Source organism: Mus caroli, unplaced genomic scaffold (genome assembly GCF_978045245.1).
Source record: "Mus caroli unplaced genomic scaffold, Mus_caroli_1 scaffold_1, whole genome shotgun sequence".
Classification (NCBI taxonomy): domain Eukaryota; kingdom Metazoa; phylum Chordata; class Mammalia; order Rodentia; family Muridae; genus Mus; species Mus caroli.
The window spans coordinates 189831105-189849053 of NW_028227256.1; the positions used below are offsets into that span (position 1 = coordinate 189831105).

At 46.6% G+C, this 17949-nt stretch overlaps 1 protein-coding gene across 1 annotated transcript in view; it reads right to left on the bottom strand.

Moving 5' to 3' along the window:
• Window positions 1–630: 630 nt before the first annotated feature.
• The window catches only part of Traf5 (TNF receptor associated factor 5), a 46928-nt gene continuing 29609 nt past the window's right edge, over window positions 631–17949 (bottom strand). The window contains exons 5-11 of the mRNA XM_021165688.3: window positions 15288–15452; window positions 14275–14352; window positions 13534–13608; window positions 10646–10738; window positions 5141–5281; window positions 3185–3353; window positions 631–1463 (exon numbers count right to left, since the gene is read on the bottom strand). Of these exons, the coding sequence (XP_021021347.1) occupies window positions 886–1463; window positions 3185–3353; window positions 5141–5281; window positions 10646–10738; window positions 13534–13608; window positions 14275–14352; window positions 15288–15452 (1299 nt within the window). The 3' untranslated portion in view covers window positions 631–885. The remainder of the gene's footprint in view (window positions 1464–3184; window positions 3354–5140; window positions 5282–10645; window positions 10739–13533; window positions 13609–14274; window positions 14353–15287; window positions 15453–17949) is intronic.

The following is a 17949-nucleotide window of genomic DNA, read 5'->3' on the forward strand; positions in this document are numbered from 1 at the left end:
GGGTCAGTATATGAATTTAAAAGTTCTTCCAGAAGAACAGAAGGGTTCAGACAGCTGCTATTCATGGTGAACGGGATCCCCTTTTGTCCTTTTCTCATATTTTTCTCTGTCATAACAAATTTTGCTCATCCTCACACCCACTGCCATGCAAAGGTCACCTGGCTGAGTTGTGTGAACTGGTATAGTTGACAATTTTGACCTAAGAAAATACTTTTCACCTGGTCAAACCTAATGAACTCTGAACTTTCGGTTCACTAAACATCCACTCCTTGGCACCCATTGTGTTAGTGGAGAAGGATGAAGAGCCGACCCATTTCCTAGCTGTTATACAACTTTGCAAACTGTGCTTACATGCTGCTAGTGGATCCTGTATAAAACACAAAAGGGTGACGCAGTTTCCAAGCGGTTGGCACCTCCCTGAAGACCTGTGGTCCAAATGCAGCATATGCAGCTACACTGCCCACACTTGACTGGCACAGCCTGCCTGCCTCTTACAAGATGGCTGCTGCAGGCCTAGGCTCAGGTGTGGAAGCACTGAGTCAGCTGGTAAATGACAACTCGTGTCAGTGGGAATTCTGCCCCTGTGTCAGGCCCGTTGAGCACTGGACTTCCTGTAAACACTTCCCAGACTTCAGTGAGAGAGAGGAGCCCCAGGCCCTGTTCTCAAATTATTATAATTTTTTGGAAGATACAAAAATATAAATAACAGCAATATTTCAAGAGTTTAAAGTTTCAAACTAGGGAAGGATCCAAGGTAAAAAGATGATGAGTCAGACATCGGAGGCAGGAAGACAAGAACAAGAACCTGCTCAGTCCAGAGGGCTGGGCCCAAGGGACAGCCACACCTTCTCCTGTGCTGAGAGGTTTCCTTATCAGGTAACAACACTACAGATCCTCTAAGTCAGTTAAATCCACGGCCACTTTCAAGAACAGGGTGTCGTCTTTAATGTAGGTGTTCTTGGAGTTCTCCAGAGTAGAGTGTGACACAAAGCGGGGACAGCCAGAGGCAATGTTCATCTCGCCATCTGGCCTTTTGAAGCTGCTGCTGTTGGGGTCAGCTTTGAAGGTCTCCACAATATGGTTCTTCTTGCCACTCTGGTCCAAAAGCATCAGGGTCACCCTCTGCCTGAACGGCCACTGCAGCAGCGAGTCAAACTCACCGCGCATCACCACAAAGTACAGGGACAGGTGCGTTCCCTTCCCTGACCCGTCCCCGTTCAGGTATGCCCTGGCACAGAGCCGGTAGCCGCAGCGGCTGGTGTAGAAAGGCTGGCTGAAGACGGACACTGTGTGCCCCTCCACAGCCTCCCTCTTCTTCACCCTGTAATCTGTCACCTTCCAGATGAGTTTGCCACTGTAGCAGGCGCCCTCCAGCTGCTTAAACCGCTCTTCGTTCTTATTCAGCTGTGCTTTGTGGATATTAATGTGTGCATCGTGCTTGCTGGTCTCCCCCTCTAAAAGAACTGGAAGGAAACACAGGACAGGAGGCTGCAGCTCGGGCCTGTCATCTGAGCACTACCTGTGAACTACATGCATGGTGTCTGCATGTGCACCACACATGTGCCCCCCGAGTATATGTACTATATGCATTGCTAACATTAACTCAACCGTGGTAAGCTGATGCCAAGCAGACATGGATGTATCCTCCCTCTTCACTCTCAGCTTGCCTGAGTATAAGACACATTGGACATTCACCTCGAGTGAATGCTCATGCTGAGCCTTATGCCCCTCTAACTGTGTATGTGTGTGCGTGCGTGTGCAATGCACACGAGTGTGCTTGTGATGTAAGTGTCTGTGCATACTTGCATGTGTATGGCTATGAGGTGCTTGTGGCATACGGAGGCCAGAGGCTGATGCTGAGTGTCTTCCCCAATAGTGTTTCAGTCTTTTGACATAGTTCTCTCACTGAACTAAACCCTGATAGTCTGGCTAGCTTGTCCTGGAGATCCTGTGTCAGCCTCCAGAGTGCTAGGACCACAGGTAGCCCTCCAGTCCACTCAGCAATCACATGGCTACAAGGATCCAAAATCTAAGTCATGTGTGCAGCAAGTGTGTTATCTACTGAGCCATCTCCCCAACTCCTATAATGAATTTTACATTTAAAAGACTTATTATGGGGGCTGGAGAGATGTCTCAGCAGCTAAGAGCACTGACTGCTCTTCCAGAGGCCCTGAGTTCAATTCCCAGCAACCACATGGTGGCTCACAACCATCTCTAATCAGATCTCATTCCCTCTTCTGGTGTGTCTGAAGAGAGCGACAGTGTACTCACATACATAAAACAAATAAATATCTCTTTAAAAAGCCTTATTATTATTGTTATTGTTGTTATTGTTGGTGGTGCGTGTGTGTGTGTGTGTGTGTGTGTAAGTGAAGGCATGTGCACCATAGTATACACGTGAAGGTCATAGAACAACTTTCAATAGTTGGTTCTTTCCCTCCACTGTGTGGGTTCCAGAGATCAAACTCTGGGTGTTATAGTTTCAATGAGTTGTGTCTCCTAAGTCCTAAGCATTGGAATACTTGGTCCCTAGTTGGTGAGTTGTTTGGGGAGGATTAGGAGGTGTGGTCTTGTTGGAGGAGGTGTGGTCTTGTTGGAGGAGGTGTGGTCTTGTTGGAGGAGGTGTGGTCTTATTGAAGGAGGTGTGGTCTTGTTGGAGGAGGTGTGTCATTGGGCTTGGGGTTTCAGCAGCTGCTCCAGTGCCATGTCTGCCTGCCTGCTGCCATGTTTCTCTATGAGATGGTGGTAAATTCTTATTTCTCTGCAATCATAAGCCCAAATAACACTTCCTCCTATAAGTTACCTTGGTCAAGGTGCTTTGTCACAGCAACAGAGAAGCCACTGATACACTGGTCATCTCGATTGCATAGCAGATCACCTGCTAAGCAATCTCACTGGCCCCAGTGTGCCAAAGCCTAAGGCACCCATCACCTCTCTCCCTTGTTCTTAACGATGACCACTCCCAGCTCTTGGGACTGCCTGGGCCATGTCAGTCTCGTCTGACTCCACACACATGGTGGCGACCCTCATTTTCTGAGGCAGCTAGAATCTCCTGCTGCTTCACAAACAGGATTCAGCCACTGGGCAACCCAGAAAGCTGGCTGTGACTTGTTAGCCTCTACCACAAATGCACGCAGACAGGGAAGCCATGAGAGGGAACCCGACTGCTTCCCCGCACACGTACCTAATCTCTGGTCACTGGCTTCCAGCTGGGTGATCCTCTGTTTCACGCTGTCAACCGCATCCACCAAAGACCTCAGATCAAGTCGACTTGGCTGCTGGTTAACTATTTGTAGCAGCTGCCGTACCTGCGCTTCCAGCCAAGCTGACTTGTCCGTGTGACTGGTGAGAGCCTTGCGGTACAAAAAAGAGCATGTCTTGGAAATGAGACATCAGATTTGTGGATTTGTAGCGCGTTGACTGAATTTTAACACAAACATATCACATAGAATGATCCACTAATGAAATGAAAGTGGCAGTGTCCAGAGAGGGGGTTCAGTGGACATGGCAGAGTCAGCAGCCGCCATCTTCTTCCTTTCCAGGCTGGACTCCTCTGGTGAATTTCTGAGCTTTCCTCCATGTGTCTAAAGTCTCCCCTCCATGTATACACATGCACTTCATGCCCCTCTTGCCTCAGCCTTTCTTCCCTCAGAAGAAAGTTCCCTTTCTGTAAGGAGGCCACGACTGAGCAGGAGCAGGCAGGGCCTACACACTCTATGGATCTTTCCCATGGAGGACATTAATCTGCCTGCCTTGCCCATATAGTCTTAATTCCTCCCTATTGCTCTCTGTTTAGGAAAATGTCAGAACTAATAGTGTGATAGGTTCCTTTTTTTTCCTAGACATACTAACACATACATATACATTTGTGCACACACATCTGTACATACATGCCCAGCACATGTAGAACAGGTGCATACATGTATGTATATATGTATATGCTGTAGTGAAGAAGAATAAAGCTTATATGGCCTAGATTTCCTGGAACAATACACATTTCAAACACATTGCCCATGTTATATGTCTTTAAATCTTCCACTACAAATCTGGTCATGAGAGAACTTTTATTCGTTAGGGATCCATTTGTGGTTACTTAACATTCAGGATTCATCGAGTGATGTTTAAGGCATGCCCTTCCCAAAGGGAATTAATGATTTTACACACATGCCATGGAAGTATGGTATAAATGTTGCATTTACCAGCATGGGTATAGATATACTCATGTATGAGACAGTGTTACTGTCAGCTGCAGAGGGCCACACACATGCAGTATTCTCTCTGGTGGTCCTTGGCCACACCCAGAAGAGAGAAGGGTGCCAGAAACAGAGCAAATGGGACGAAGTGCTGAATGGGATGTGGGAGAGCTGCACTGGTGCCCCTGGCATCACCCAAGTCTGGCGGCTTTTCTATGCGTTTGAAATGGTTTCCATGTTAAAAGCTAAGAAGAAAACCCCTTGCTGCTCACTAAAAGCTGATCATAGCTTTGAATGGAAAAAGCCATGTCTCATCCGGATGTTCTTTCTTTTCTTTAAAAGATTTATAGTTAGGATCATTCATCTTATTTGATGTGAATGTTTTGCCTGCATGTATGTCTGTGAACTTTATATGTGCTTGGTGCCCGCAAAGGTCAAAGTTGGGTATTGGATCTGGAACTGGAGTTATGGATGGTTGTGAACTCCCCACCATGTGTGTGCTAGGAATTGAACCTAGGTCCGCTGCAGGAGCAGCGAGTGCTCTTAACTGCTGAGCTATCTCTCCCGCCCTTCTCTTCTTCTTCTTCTTTTTAAAGATTTTATTTATTTATTATATATAAGTACACTGTAGCTGTCTTCAGACACACCAGAAGAGGGCATCAGATCTCATTACAGATGGTTGTGGGGCACCATGCGGTTGCTGGGATTTGAACTCAGGACCTCTGGAAGAGCAGTCAATGCTCTTAACCTCTGAGCCATCTCTCCAGCCCCTCTTCTTTTCCTTTAAAAAATTATTTATGTGTATGTGCCTGAGTGCATTGTATTGACCATGTGTATGCAGGAGACTGCGGAGGCCAGAAGAGAGCATCAGATCCTTTGGAACTCACGGTGCAGGTGGTGTTGAGTCAGCACTTCCACCCCTGGGCCATGGTCTTTCCAGCCCTTACCTGGACATTTGAGAGGAAAGTTCCATTTCTGCCAAACATCTGTGTGAACTGCTTAAGCTCCTTTTCGAACTTCTTCACGGTTCCTGCCAGCTGCTGGATCTTGCTTTCCTTCTGTTCGAGACTCTGATATAAATCAGAGATCTAACAACAGAGCAGGAGGGCAGGAGAGAGTCATTCAGTGCGTGCACACACAGGTGACAGGGTAAGACTTTCTAGAGGAAGACAGCACATGTGCATTTCTGGGGCCATTGTTGTCAGACAGAGTCCCGTGTAATTCAAGAAAGTGTTTGCAGGTGGCCTCTAGAGCCACAGAAAGCTCTCCATTCCTCACCCACAGTGATGGAGCAGCCAGTCAGGAGTGTCGGGTGGCTGAACTCGATGACCTGGCTTGCTGCACTCTTCCAGGGTGTGCTGTCAGACAGCGAGGACACTGATCATTGCCACGCGAGACCTTGCTGAATTTTATCTGCTCTATCTCTGTCTTTCCCCAAAGAGCCCCTTCAGGTAACCGTCAGCAAGTGTAGGCCAACCCAGTGAGCACTGCTAAACATAGCCTCTATAATCCGTGTGTGTGTGTGTGTGTGTGTGTGTGTGTGTGTGCATGCGTGCGTGTCTGGCACCTCCTCCACTGCTTTCTACTCCTTCCCTTGAGACAGAGTCTCTCACTGAGCCTGGGCTTAGGCTGGTGGCCCTCCTGGGACCACACCTATGTGGGTGATCTAAATTTAGGGCCTTGTGCTCCTGCAGCAAGTGCTCAAACCCAGTCAGCCATGGCGCCACACCTAAGAGAGGCCCATTCAGCCTGAATGCTGGCCAGCTTCCACCACATTACACACAGAGGAGCTCTTACATCTGCGCCTCACTTCATCTCCTCTGTGCTTGCTTGGTTGCTGGTTTCTGGTTTTTGAGAGTCTGGTGTGGCCCAGGCTGACCGGGAACTAGCTACATAGCTGAGGATGACCTAGCTCTCCTGCCTCCACTTCCCAAGTGCTGGAATTTCAGGTCTGTGTCCCACACACATACATATACACATGCACATGTACAGACAGCCAGAAACACACCCCACACAGATACATACCATGTAACACACACACACAGACACACACACTGACACACATAGTCACGCATACTGACACATACATACACATACATACTCACACTCACATACACACTTACATGCAGACACCCATATACACATTGATACACAGGCACACGATTACCTGACACACACACACACACATTGATACACATACATATACACATAGACACACACACTGACACACACCAACATACCCAGATACACACACAGGCATACACAGACATATACATATACTCACTCTGATACACAGGCAGATACTCACACTAACACACACATTGACACAAATACACACACACACAGAGATACACATATACACACTCACACTGATAAACAGATACACATTCACATACTGACACACACTCACAAAGACACACACAAACATACTGCACTAATACATAGACACACACTCACACACTGGCACATAGTCACACACTGACACACCCACACACAGGCACACACATACACACACTCATACTGATACACAAGCAGATACATCAACACACCCACACACAGGCACACACATACACACACTCATACTGATACACAAGCAGATACTCACATCAACACACACAGACACACAACCATACACATACACACACTCACATTGATACACAAGCAGATACTCACATCAACACACACAGACAGCACACACACATACACACACTCACACTGATACACAAGCAGATACATCAACACACACAGACACACAACCATACACATACACACACTCACACTGATACACAAGCAGATACTCACATCAACACACACAGACACACAACCATACACATACACACACATTGATACACAAGCAGATACTCACATCAACACACACAGGCACACACACATACACACACTCACACTGATACACACATTCACATTGATACACACATTCACACTGATACATAGATACACACTCACACACTGACACACACTCACACACGGACACACATACAGACACACCAATACAGAGACACACATTCATACACTGACACACACTCACACACAGAGACACACATACAGACACACCAATACACAGACACACACACACACTCACACATAGAGACACACATACAGACACACCAATACACAGACACACATTCATACACTGACACACACTCACACACAGAGACACACATACAGGCACACCAATACACAGACACACACACACACTCACACATAGAGACACACATACAGACACACCATACACAGACACACACTCACATACTGGCACACATTCACAGAGACACATACAGACACACAAATATACACACACTGGCACATACTCACACCTCACACACCGACACACCCAGACACACACCCAGACACACACACACACATCTTGCCTGTTTCAGCTCTCACAGTCTTCATCAGTTCTTACCTAGGCTGTGACTCTTCCCACCTGGCCTACCCTGAGACCTTCTGCCCTCACACAGGAGGGCTCCTCCATGGGAGCTGGGACCTATCTGGATCTCACAGAAACTGGATGGAGCCTGGTACCAGTGGGTGATGGAAAGATATCTGCTTGGTGGCAAACGTCCTCCTCCAATTCATACTGCACACCACCACCACCACCACCACCACCACCACCACCACCACCATCACCACCAGACAAATCTGGTCTTCTGTTTCTCCTGCTTCAATGTCTCCAGTGGCTTTTTAAAAAAGGGCACATGGGGCTCTACATGATCTGATACCCTTGTGGCTTCACGCTCATTTCTGACCCATGTGCATCATGTCCAGCAAGACTGCACAGCACCTAGCTAACTCATGTGCATCCAGCAAGACTATATGACATCTAGCTAACTCATGTGCATCCTGTCCAGTGACACTGCACAGCACCTAGTTAACTCATGTGCATCCAGCAAGACTATATGACATCTAGCTAACTCATGTGCATCCTGTCCAGTGACACTGCACAGCACCTAGTTAACTCATGTGCATCCAGCAAGACTATATGACATCTAGCTAACTCATGTGCATCCAGCAAGACTGCACAGCACCTAGCTAACTCATGTACATTCCTCATGACTGTACAACACATAGCTAATAAATGTGCATCCAGAAAGACTTCACAGCTCCTAGCAAACCCTTAGACACCCTGTCCAATAACTGTATAGCACCCACCAAGCCCATGTGTATCCAACAAGACTGCTCAGTATCTGGCTGCCATCAGGGTCCTTCCCTACTCCAGAAACTACCTTTTTAGTGCAGTCACTCAAAGGAACAGCCTCTGGGGACATTTCCTTACCTGCATCACCCACCCAGGCCCTAACTCATCTCACCCCTCTTAGAGCTTGCTTTCAGTGTTGTCTGTTCTTTCTCTCCACTAGAGTATTTGCTGAGACTGCGCCCCACTTCTTTATTCTCTGGACCCAGCATGGTACCTTACGTGGCAGACGCTGGCTATGTGTTTGATGAATGAATGTACAAATGGTCATGATGCCCACTTGACTGTCCTCCCCACTCTTGCCTCTAACCTGCTCCTGTTCTCTTGGTGCCCATCTCAGTTACTAACATTTCCAGGTTCTTTGCCTCCCAAGCTCAAAGCTCAGAACGTCTCCATGTTATCTGTGGCTCACTGGCACGGGGATGCACTTCCACCATCGCCACCTCCAGCATCTTGCTTCTTCTCAATTCTGAAATGTTTCTGTGTGCCAGGCACCATGCTGCAAGTGCCAACACTCGCGCCCATCCACCACAGCCTCATTTGCAAAGGAAGAGATGGGGCAGAGAACCAGGGTGCTGTGCAGCCTGCAGGCTCAGGCCTGTACGTCACTGCTACCCGATGACCAGATGTCTCATGTTTAAAAAAGCCAGACAAGGAGCTGGCAAAGTGTTTCATAACACTGAAAAAGATTAGTTCTAATTTTGATCCTTAAATCTCTTCGGAAGCAGGGCAGAATCCACACAAGTAAAACAACAACTGACCAGTGTCCAGATCTTTGCTTGCAGAGAGTCACTGCTGTCTCAGTCCAGCACACCAGTCTCCAGGCATTCCTGTCTCACACTTGGGAGTCCGGGCACCCTAATACTCCATTTCTTTAAACCTACAGCATTTTCTATACAAGCCTGACTGGGCACAACACCCACTTCTGACCCTGTTTTCACTTCAACTGAGGAGACTGTTGTTTCCCTTCAGGTCAGCTGGGAAGCTGGAAAGAGGCCCAGCTGTTACAACACATGCTGTTCTAACAAAGGATCTGAGTTCAGTTTCTACAACCCATGTCGGTCAGCTCATGGCTGCCTAAACTCCAGGGGATCTGACACCCTCTTCTGACCTCCCACGCCTGCACTCATGAACATACACCCCACACACCTAATTAAAGAAATGAAATTAACAAAGGTACAGCTTAGGTGTCCTACCCTAAAAAGCCTCTGCAGTTTTCCCAGAATGCCTTGCTGCACAGTTTTCCCAGAGTGCCTTGCTGCAGCCTCTGTATCCCACACAGCATCATTGTGATTCAGAAGGCACGGCACGACTACTTATCTATTTGTATTTCTGTGATTTTTCATGGAGAGGCTGTGTCTTCCAGGCTTTAGTGTCTCTAGCAATACATACACTTATACTTAATTAACAGATGGATCCATAGGGTCTATAAAGGACCCGCAGTTCCCAGACAGCAGACTGTGACCAGTTACTACTGAGTCAGGACTTCAAATTTTCTCCTGGCTGGGACCCTGAGAAGTACCCCCCCCCCACACACACACACACTGTAATCAATGGAATTAGACATCACAAAAACAATCTGCAGTGCTAAACTCCTTCGCTGACAGTGGGCCTGAAAAGTCTTCCAAAATGGTCCTGCAAGACAATTAATTAACTTTCATACAACTGCTCCTTAAGGCCAGCCTTATGGAGGTCTTGGGTGAACGTTCCAGGAAGCTGACAGGCTTGACAGCCATGTGAGTGAGTATGTATGAAGTTAGCATATGTTTATCAGGTTACAAAGCTTCTCCAAGGCAGTTTAGACTGACATCAAAATCCCACAGTACTTAGAACAGACTGCCAACAAGTGCAATGCTCTGACTGACTTAATTTTTTAAAATAGCAAACATCTAGTATGTGATAGGTGAGGAGCTAAGTGTGTGGGGGCAGGCTGTGGGGTGGATGGTAAGCCACAGAGAGAGCTGGCTTGAGATCCATTCTGCCACTCACAAACTTGAAGTTTCTTTGATCTTAGTTAGCTCATCTGCAGGGGGAGAGAATGAATGCACAGAACTCCAAGGCACCTTCTGGCTCAAAGCTTCTATAATGCTAAGAGTGCGTCTAGCTAGTTGGTGAAAAGCGTGTGCCTTTAATCAGCTTGCATGGAACCAGAGAAAGCGCCAAACCAAACCAAACCAAACCTAGAGTAGCCAAGTGTCAGCAATCCCCCTGCCCCTTCACACGTGGCCCCAAGACTCACCTGCTGTTCTAGTTGGTAGTTCTTCTCTAAAACCAGAAGCATGTGGTCCTGCAGGGCTGCCCGCTCATGCTCCTGCAAGTTCCCCCGCTTTCCCTTCAACACAAAGCAAAAGCAAAGCACAGTTACTGAGCTCGCCAACGGAGGAGGGCCGGCTGCAGGTGTGTGGTTACAAGAAGCTCAGCAACTTGCTACTTAGTTTCCATACTCACTCTTTCCCACAATACTGCAGGGAAATGGACTCTATTGGGTCTTTCCTTCAGAATTACCCAGTAGCCAAGCCCAAACAAGCTGACAAGGCAAACAATCAGGCTGCTAGCAAAACTCTCCACGCTGATTTTCTTCCTGCCTTGGCTAGGGAGGAAGCACAGACATGGCCAGCACTCGGCTATTCCCACATACAGCTCATCTTTGTTGCAGACTGCTTTTAAGCCTGGTCCATTTTTTTTAACTTTAAATTTTTTAAAATGTATTTACCTTTATTTTATGTGCATTGGTGTTTTGCTTGCATGTATGTCTATATGAGTGTCAGATCTTGGAGTTACAGACAATTGTGGGCTGTCGTGTGGGTGCAGGGATTTGAACTCCGGACCTCTGGAAGAACAGTAAGTTCTGATTTCTCCAGCCCCTCCAGCAAACATTTCTATACTGCCCTGTTGTAGCGAGTCTACAGACTGCTTTTCATTCCAGCCTGTGCAAATTATTGCACTTCGAGATACACGTACATGAGAAGAAATGGTTACGCCTCCTCTGAAGATTACACACATCTGAGAGAAGATATGATTCTGTGTCTCCTGATGGTCATAATGTTTATTTGCTGACAGACTCTAGTGTTAATAAAAGCAAAGACCCAGATTTCCACATGTGTCTAGGCAACCATCTACCACCAGCTTCCCTTCAGTGAGTTTGCCATGCACCAGCCTTTGTCATGTCCAGAAGCCACAGTGAGTTCACCATGTGCCAGCTTTTGTCATGTCCAGAAAACACTTCTGGACATCAGCCCTTCCCAGCCTCTGGCTTTTTTTTCCCCCTAGAACATGATTTTAATATTTTCAACTGTTAATATTCAACAAACAGAATAGGCATTTTGAGATATATTTCATTGCTATGTCTCCCTTTTCATTTCTGATTTTATTAATTTGTATACTGTCTCTGAGCCCTCTGGTTAGTCTGGCTAAGGGTTTATCTATCTTGTTGATTTTCTCAAAGAGCCAGCTCCTGTTTTTGTTGATTCTTTGTATAGATCTTTTGTTTCTATTTGGTTGATTTCAGCCTTGAGTTTGATTATTTCCTGCTGTCTACGCCTCTTGGGTGTATTTGCTTCTTTTTGTTCTAGAGCTTTCAGGTGTGCTGTCAAGCTGCTAGTGTATGCTCTCTCTAGAGAGCACTTAGAGCTATTAGTTTTCATCTTACCACTGCTTTCACTGTGTCCCACAAGTTTTGGTATGATGTGTCTTCATTTTCATTAAATTCTAAAAGGTCTTTAATTTCTTTCTTTATTTCTTCCTTGACCAAGTTATCATTGAGTAGAGCATTGTTCAGCTTCCATTAGTATGTGTGCTTTCCATTGTTTTTGTTGGTATTTAGGACCAGCCTTAGTCCGTGGTGATCTGATAGGGTGCATGGGATTATTTTAATCTTCTTGTATCTGTTGAGGCCTGTTTTGTGACCAACTATATGGTCAATTTTGGAGAAGGTTCCATGAGGTGCTGAGAAGAAGGTATATTCTTTTGCTTTAGCATGAAATGTTCTATAAATATCTGTTAGATCCATTTGGTTCATAATTTCTGTTAGTTTCACTCTGTCTCTGTTTCTGTTTCCATGATCTGTCTATTGCTGAGAGTGGGGTGTTGAAGTATCCCACTATTATTGTCTGGGGTGTTATGTGTGCTTTGAGCTTTAGTAAAGTTTCTTTTATGAATGTGGGTGCCCTTGCATTTGAAGCATAGATGTTCAGAATTGAGAGTTCATCTTGGTAAATTTTTCCTTTAACTAGTATTAAGTGTCCTTCCTTATCTTTTTTTGATAACTTTTGGTTGAGAGTTGATTTTATTTGATATTAGAATGGCTACTCTAGTTTGTTTCTTAGGACCATTTGCTTGGAGAATTGTTTTCCAACCTTTTGCTCTGAGGTAGTGTCTGCCTTTGTCACTGAGGTGGGTTTCCTGCATGCAGCAAAATGCTGGGTCCTTTTACATATCCAGTCTGTTAGTCTATGTCTTTTTGGGGGAATTGAGTCCATTGATGTTGAGAGATATTAAGGAATAGTGATAATTGCTTCCTCTTATTTTTGTTGTTAGAAGTGGAATTATGTTTGTGTGGCTATCTTCTCTTGGGTTTGTTGAAAGATTACTTTCTTGCTCTTTCTAGGGTGTAGTTTCCCTCCTCGTGTTGGTGTTTTCCATCTATTATCCTTTGTAGGGCTGGATTTATGGGAAGATATTGTGTAAATTTGGTTTTGTCATGGAATATCTTGTTTTCTCTGTCTATGGTAATTGAGAGTTTTGATGGGTATAGTAGCCTGGGCTGGCATTTGTGTTCTCTTAGGGTTTGTATGACATCTGCCCAGGATCTACTAGCTTTCATAGTCTCTGGTGAAAAGTCTGAAGTGTCCAGAATGCTGGGGTGGCTTACAAATGTGGTGCATATAAACTCCACAATGGCAGAATGAGTCTCTCTATGCATCCATGTGAGCATGTATATGAACATAATACATACATATTCAAAAATGTATGTATGTAGAAGTTCTGTTTCTCTGGTGAGCCCCAACACCATTTTAGCCTTAGTGTTCTGGTGTCTGTCTACCTTTCCAGTTCCTGAAGAGAGTTAAAGAGTAAAATCAACTCACTGGTGAGCTGTAGAGGCAGAGATGAAGGTGGCCCACAGCTTACCTTGACAGTGCAGCCATAGTGCTTAAAGGGACAGTCTTGCTCAGCCTCAGGACATACAGTAAGGTGTTCATTCACCTGCAAAATGGATAGCCTGTGATGTGGAAACACATGGATTCTTCAACAACTTGGTAGGGTCAGGGAGCCAAGGGTGACTTGGAAGGAAGTGAGGGACAGAAGGAGAGACCCTAGTGAGGCAGAGAGCTGGTATGAAAACAAAAGGGTGTTCAAGGGACCACTCAGGGCAGAGGGGCAGGCATTACCAGGATCATTCTAGGGATTCCCCAGAAGGCAGAAGGGCAGGCATCACCAGGATTGTGCAAGGGATTCCCCAGAAGGCAGAAGGGCAGGCATCACCAGGATCATTCTAGGGATTCCCCAGAAGGCAGAATGGCAAGCATCACCAGGATTGTGCAAGGGATTCCCCAGAAGGCAGAAGGGCAGGTATCACCAGGATCATTCTAGGGATTCCCCAGAAGGCAGAAGAGCAAGCATCACCAGGATTGTGCATGGGATTCCCCAGAAGGCAGAAGGGAAGGCATCACCAGGATCGTGCAAGGGATGGCCCAGAAGGCAAAAGGGCAGGCATCACCAGGATTGTGCTAGGGATTCCCCAGAAGGCAGAGAGGCAGGCATCACCAGGGTCGTGTGCTCTCCAGGCCTTTGGCTATCTATGGTTCTCATCAAACCCTTAAGCCAGGATTCTAACACTTGCCCTGCACTCTCCAGGGAGAGTTTACTCACCCTAGCTCTTGGAATAGTCTGCACACACCTGTTGGGACAAGACACTGGGTACGCAGGACACGAGTTTTCCTCATGATCCTGAAACAGACAAGTGGGTGGGGAACAAAGTCAAGATCGCTTGCCTCGAGGTATTCATACACGTTTCTCTGGAGAGACGTCATATGGCTTGCTCTCCATAGGAAGCTATAGCCCAGTTTCAGAAAGAGATTAGCAGTGTCTGATTTCTTGATGTAGATGAATTCAACTAAATCAGATGGCTTGGAGCCCAAGCAGGCAGCCTGAGGATCTACCAGGGAGGCTCCTCCGCACATGTAAAAGCACCAGTGGTCCCATGCTGATCCTGCCTCTCCAGCCAGATAACAATCTAAGGTCCCATCACCTCCATGGGACCCAGACCTTGCATCTCACCTCCCAAGCTTACCGAGGCCACAGTGCTATTTTCACCAATGATAAAGGAATAGAGCCCCACCAGGAAAAAGAGCTCTTTGCAGAATCTCAAACCGCCCCCTCTCTCTTCCCTAGGTGAGAACCACCTATCTATGGAGCCATGGATGGACTACCTTTGAACTTCACATCTGCCTCCATGTTTCAGGCTCTGAGAGTATAGGTGTGCATCACCTGGTTTGTGTGGTGGGAGTCAAACCTATGACCTTGCGAATGTCAGGCGAGCATGTTACCAAGTGAGCTACAGCTACAGTCCCAGATGATACAGGACCACTTCTTTCTAAAGATAGTGTCTCATGTATCTCAGACTTGCCTTAGTGCTAAGAAGGCAAGGGTGAACTGCTTGTCCTCCAAGTGTCTCCAAGTGCTGGGATGAGGGGTGTGAGCCACCATGCCTGGTTTATGCTGTGCTCAGGTTCAAACACAGAGCTTTCTATATGCAAGACAGACACTCTAATAATTGAGCCCCACCCCCATCCAGATAAACCCTCAAATTCAGTAAAAGTAAGCAAAGAATGCCCTCTGGGCTCCATCTGAGCTGTATGGTCACCCACAGTTCCTGCTCTCACCTGCAGGTTGGTCACCACTATGTCCCTTTTGCAGTAAAGGCACTTCTCCTCTCGGAACCGGCAGTATGCGCTCAGGTGCTCTTTCACGTCTTTCCGGAGCATGGCTTCCCGGCAGCTCTCATTAGGGCAGGGCACAGCTTGGAAGGAACAGTGCTGAAGGTGGTCCTGTGACAATGACAGAGGCCTCAGAGGTGGGGCCAGTGTAGGCAGGCTGGGCAGAGAGCTAAGTGCCATGTGGGCCAGCCTCTCTCTAGCTGTCAGAGAGACCCAGTGCCTCTTATGAGGACCAGGGCAGACAGGCTGCTCAGCTGGTACTACGAAAGTCAGTCTGGCTTGTTGGGAATTAGGGGAGACCATAAAGATTGGGTGGGGTGGGCAGGTGAGAGGGTTTTGAAATTTGTTTAGAGAATCCAGTGGCTCTGCTCCTGTTTAAAGGTGGCAGGTCATGCATGCTCTCCCCAGCCCTGCCAGTGAGCATGGCACGGAGCCTCTCTGGGCATTTCTTTTCCTTTTGTTTTTTTCATCTTTACTCTTATTAGTGTCTCCACAGCAGAGGCAAGATAGTCAGAAGGGAGGGAGGAAGGGAGGGAGGGAGGGAGGGAGGGAGGGAGGGAGGGAGGGAGGGAGGCAGCACATCGACTCCACAGAAGGGAATACAGTCTATAATGATGAAGGAGACACATTTTGGGAAAGAGGAGAGGGAAGGCAGGTTCCTGGGCAGGAGGAGGGCAGTCAGGTTTTGTTCAATTATACAATCTGGGATGCCCTTAATCATTGACAATATTCATTCAGGGCTTGTCACAGGCAAGTCATAGAAAACACCTCACCTCTCCAAATCACTATGATGCGCTGCGGCACCAAGAACCTGTCTCTTGGCACCACAGCGCCATGCAGCTGGCCCACTAAAGCCCACTGGCCAGATGTGTCACGGTGTTTATCTGTCTCCGAAGCCACCTCTTTTTCTGAGCTGCTTTTTGTTCACATACTGCTAGGGCTGGTTTGTTCTGAAGGGTGAGGGAAGAGGAAATGGAAGCCATACAGAGCCTGCAAAGCCCAAGCCAGTGACTATCTGGCTTTTCTGTTTAAGTGGCAAGGGTGGTGGAGCACACCTTTAACTATAGCACTCAGGAGGCAGGTGGACCTCTAATTTGAGGCCAGCCCAGTCTTCTTGGTGAGTCCTAGGTCAGTCAGAGGTACATAGTGAGACTATCTATATCTATATCCATCTATATGCAAAAATTAATAAATTCATTGCATTTATTTATTTGTGAAGGGTGGGGTGCAGACAGCATGGCAGTGTGTTTGTGAAGGTCAGAAGACATCCGTGGAAGTCAGTTTCCTTCTATTACGTAGGTTCCAGAGGTCAAACTCAAGTCATTAGGCTGGGAAGCAGGCACCTTTTCCCGATGAGCCATCTCATCTACCCTAAGTCAGGCTCTTAATGGAGAGGTGGGTTGAAGACCTGGGGGAGAGATGCACTGACTGCAAGGCCTAAATAATTTTTACTAGCAACTCTCTTTTAATTAATTAATTAATTAATTAATTAATTAATTAAATGTGCATGGGTATTTTGTCTGTGTACCATATCCACACCTGGTACCCAAGAAGAACAGAGAGCACTGGATCCCCTGGGACAGAAGTTAGAGAAGGTTTGAGCCACTACATGGGTGCTGGGAATTGAATGAGGGTCCCCTGGAAGAGCTGGTGCTCTTAACCACTGAGCTTTCCCTCTGGAGCCTTGGCTCTTCAACAGAAGCAGTTTGCTGCCTGTCCTCAAGTAAAAGCAACTGAGGAGTTTTTTTCCCCTCAGGATAAAGATTAAAGTTATCATCTTCTGCCTTTAGTGGGAAGAAAACTGAAAACTCTGCACTAACTTGATATTCTCGTCAACGTTCCTCTGAACTGTCACTTAAACTCTTCTATAACTCTCAGACTCTGCGCCTCACCACACAGGAGCTGGGAGACCAGCATGAGAGAGAATGGTAAACATCTGTAGAAAGCAGTCCTTGTTCCCTAGAGTCTGTGCTCTGGTCTCTACGGAGTCCTGTAGCTCATTCAGGCTTGGTGATGACAAAGCTGGACAAGAAGTCCTGTCTAGAATTTGTCACTCAAAGCAAGTGGCAACAGATTATTGTACAGGAAAAATGCAGTCCTGTGAGTGCTCCCTTGGTCACAGGGAAATCATCTACACCTCTGTCACCTCAAAGCCCAGGGTGTGTGTGTTCTGTTGTGTATGTATGCGTATGTATATGTGTAGTGTGTAGGTGCACATGTGCATGTGTGTGTTGTGTGTGTGTTTTGTATACGTGTATGTGTGTTGTGTTATATGTGTGTGTTTGTGCATGTTTGTGTATGTGTTGTGTGTATATGTGAGTGTATCAGTGTGTGTTATGCATGTGTGTTGTAGTATGTGTGTGTCGTGTGTATATGTATGTGTGAATGTGTGTTTGCGTGTAGATGTGTTCTGTGTATGTGATGTGTGAGTGTATGTGTATATAGGTGTATGTATGTGTTGTGTCTATGTGTATGTGTGAGTGTGTTGTGTGTATGTGATGTATGAGTTTATGTCTGTGTGTTGTTTGTATGTGTGAATATATGTGTGTTGTATGTATGTGTGAGTGTGTGTGTGAGTGTGTGTGTGTAGGTGTGTGCACGTAGGCCT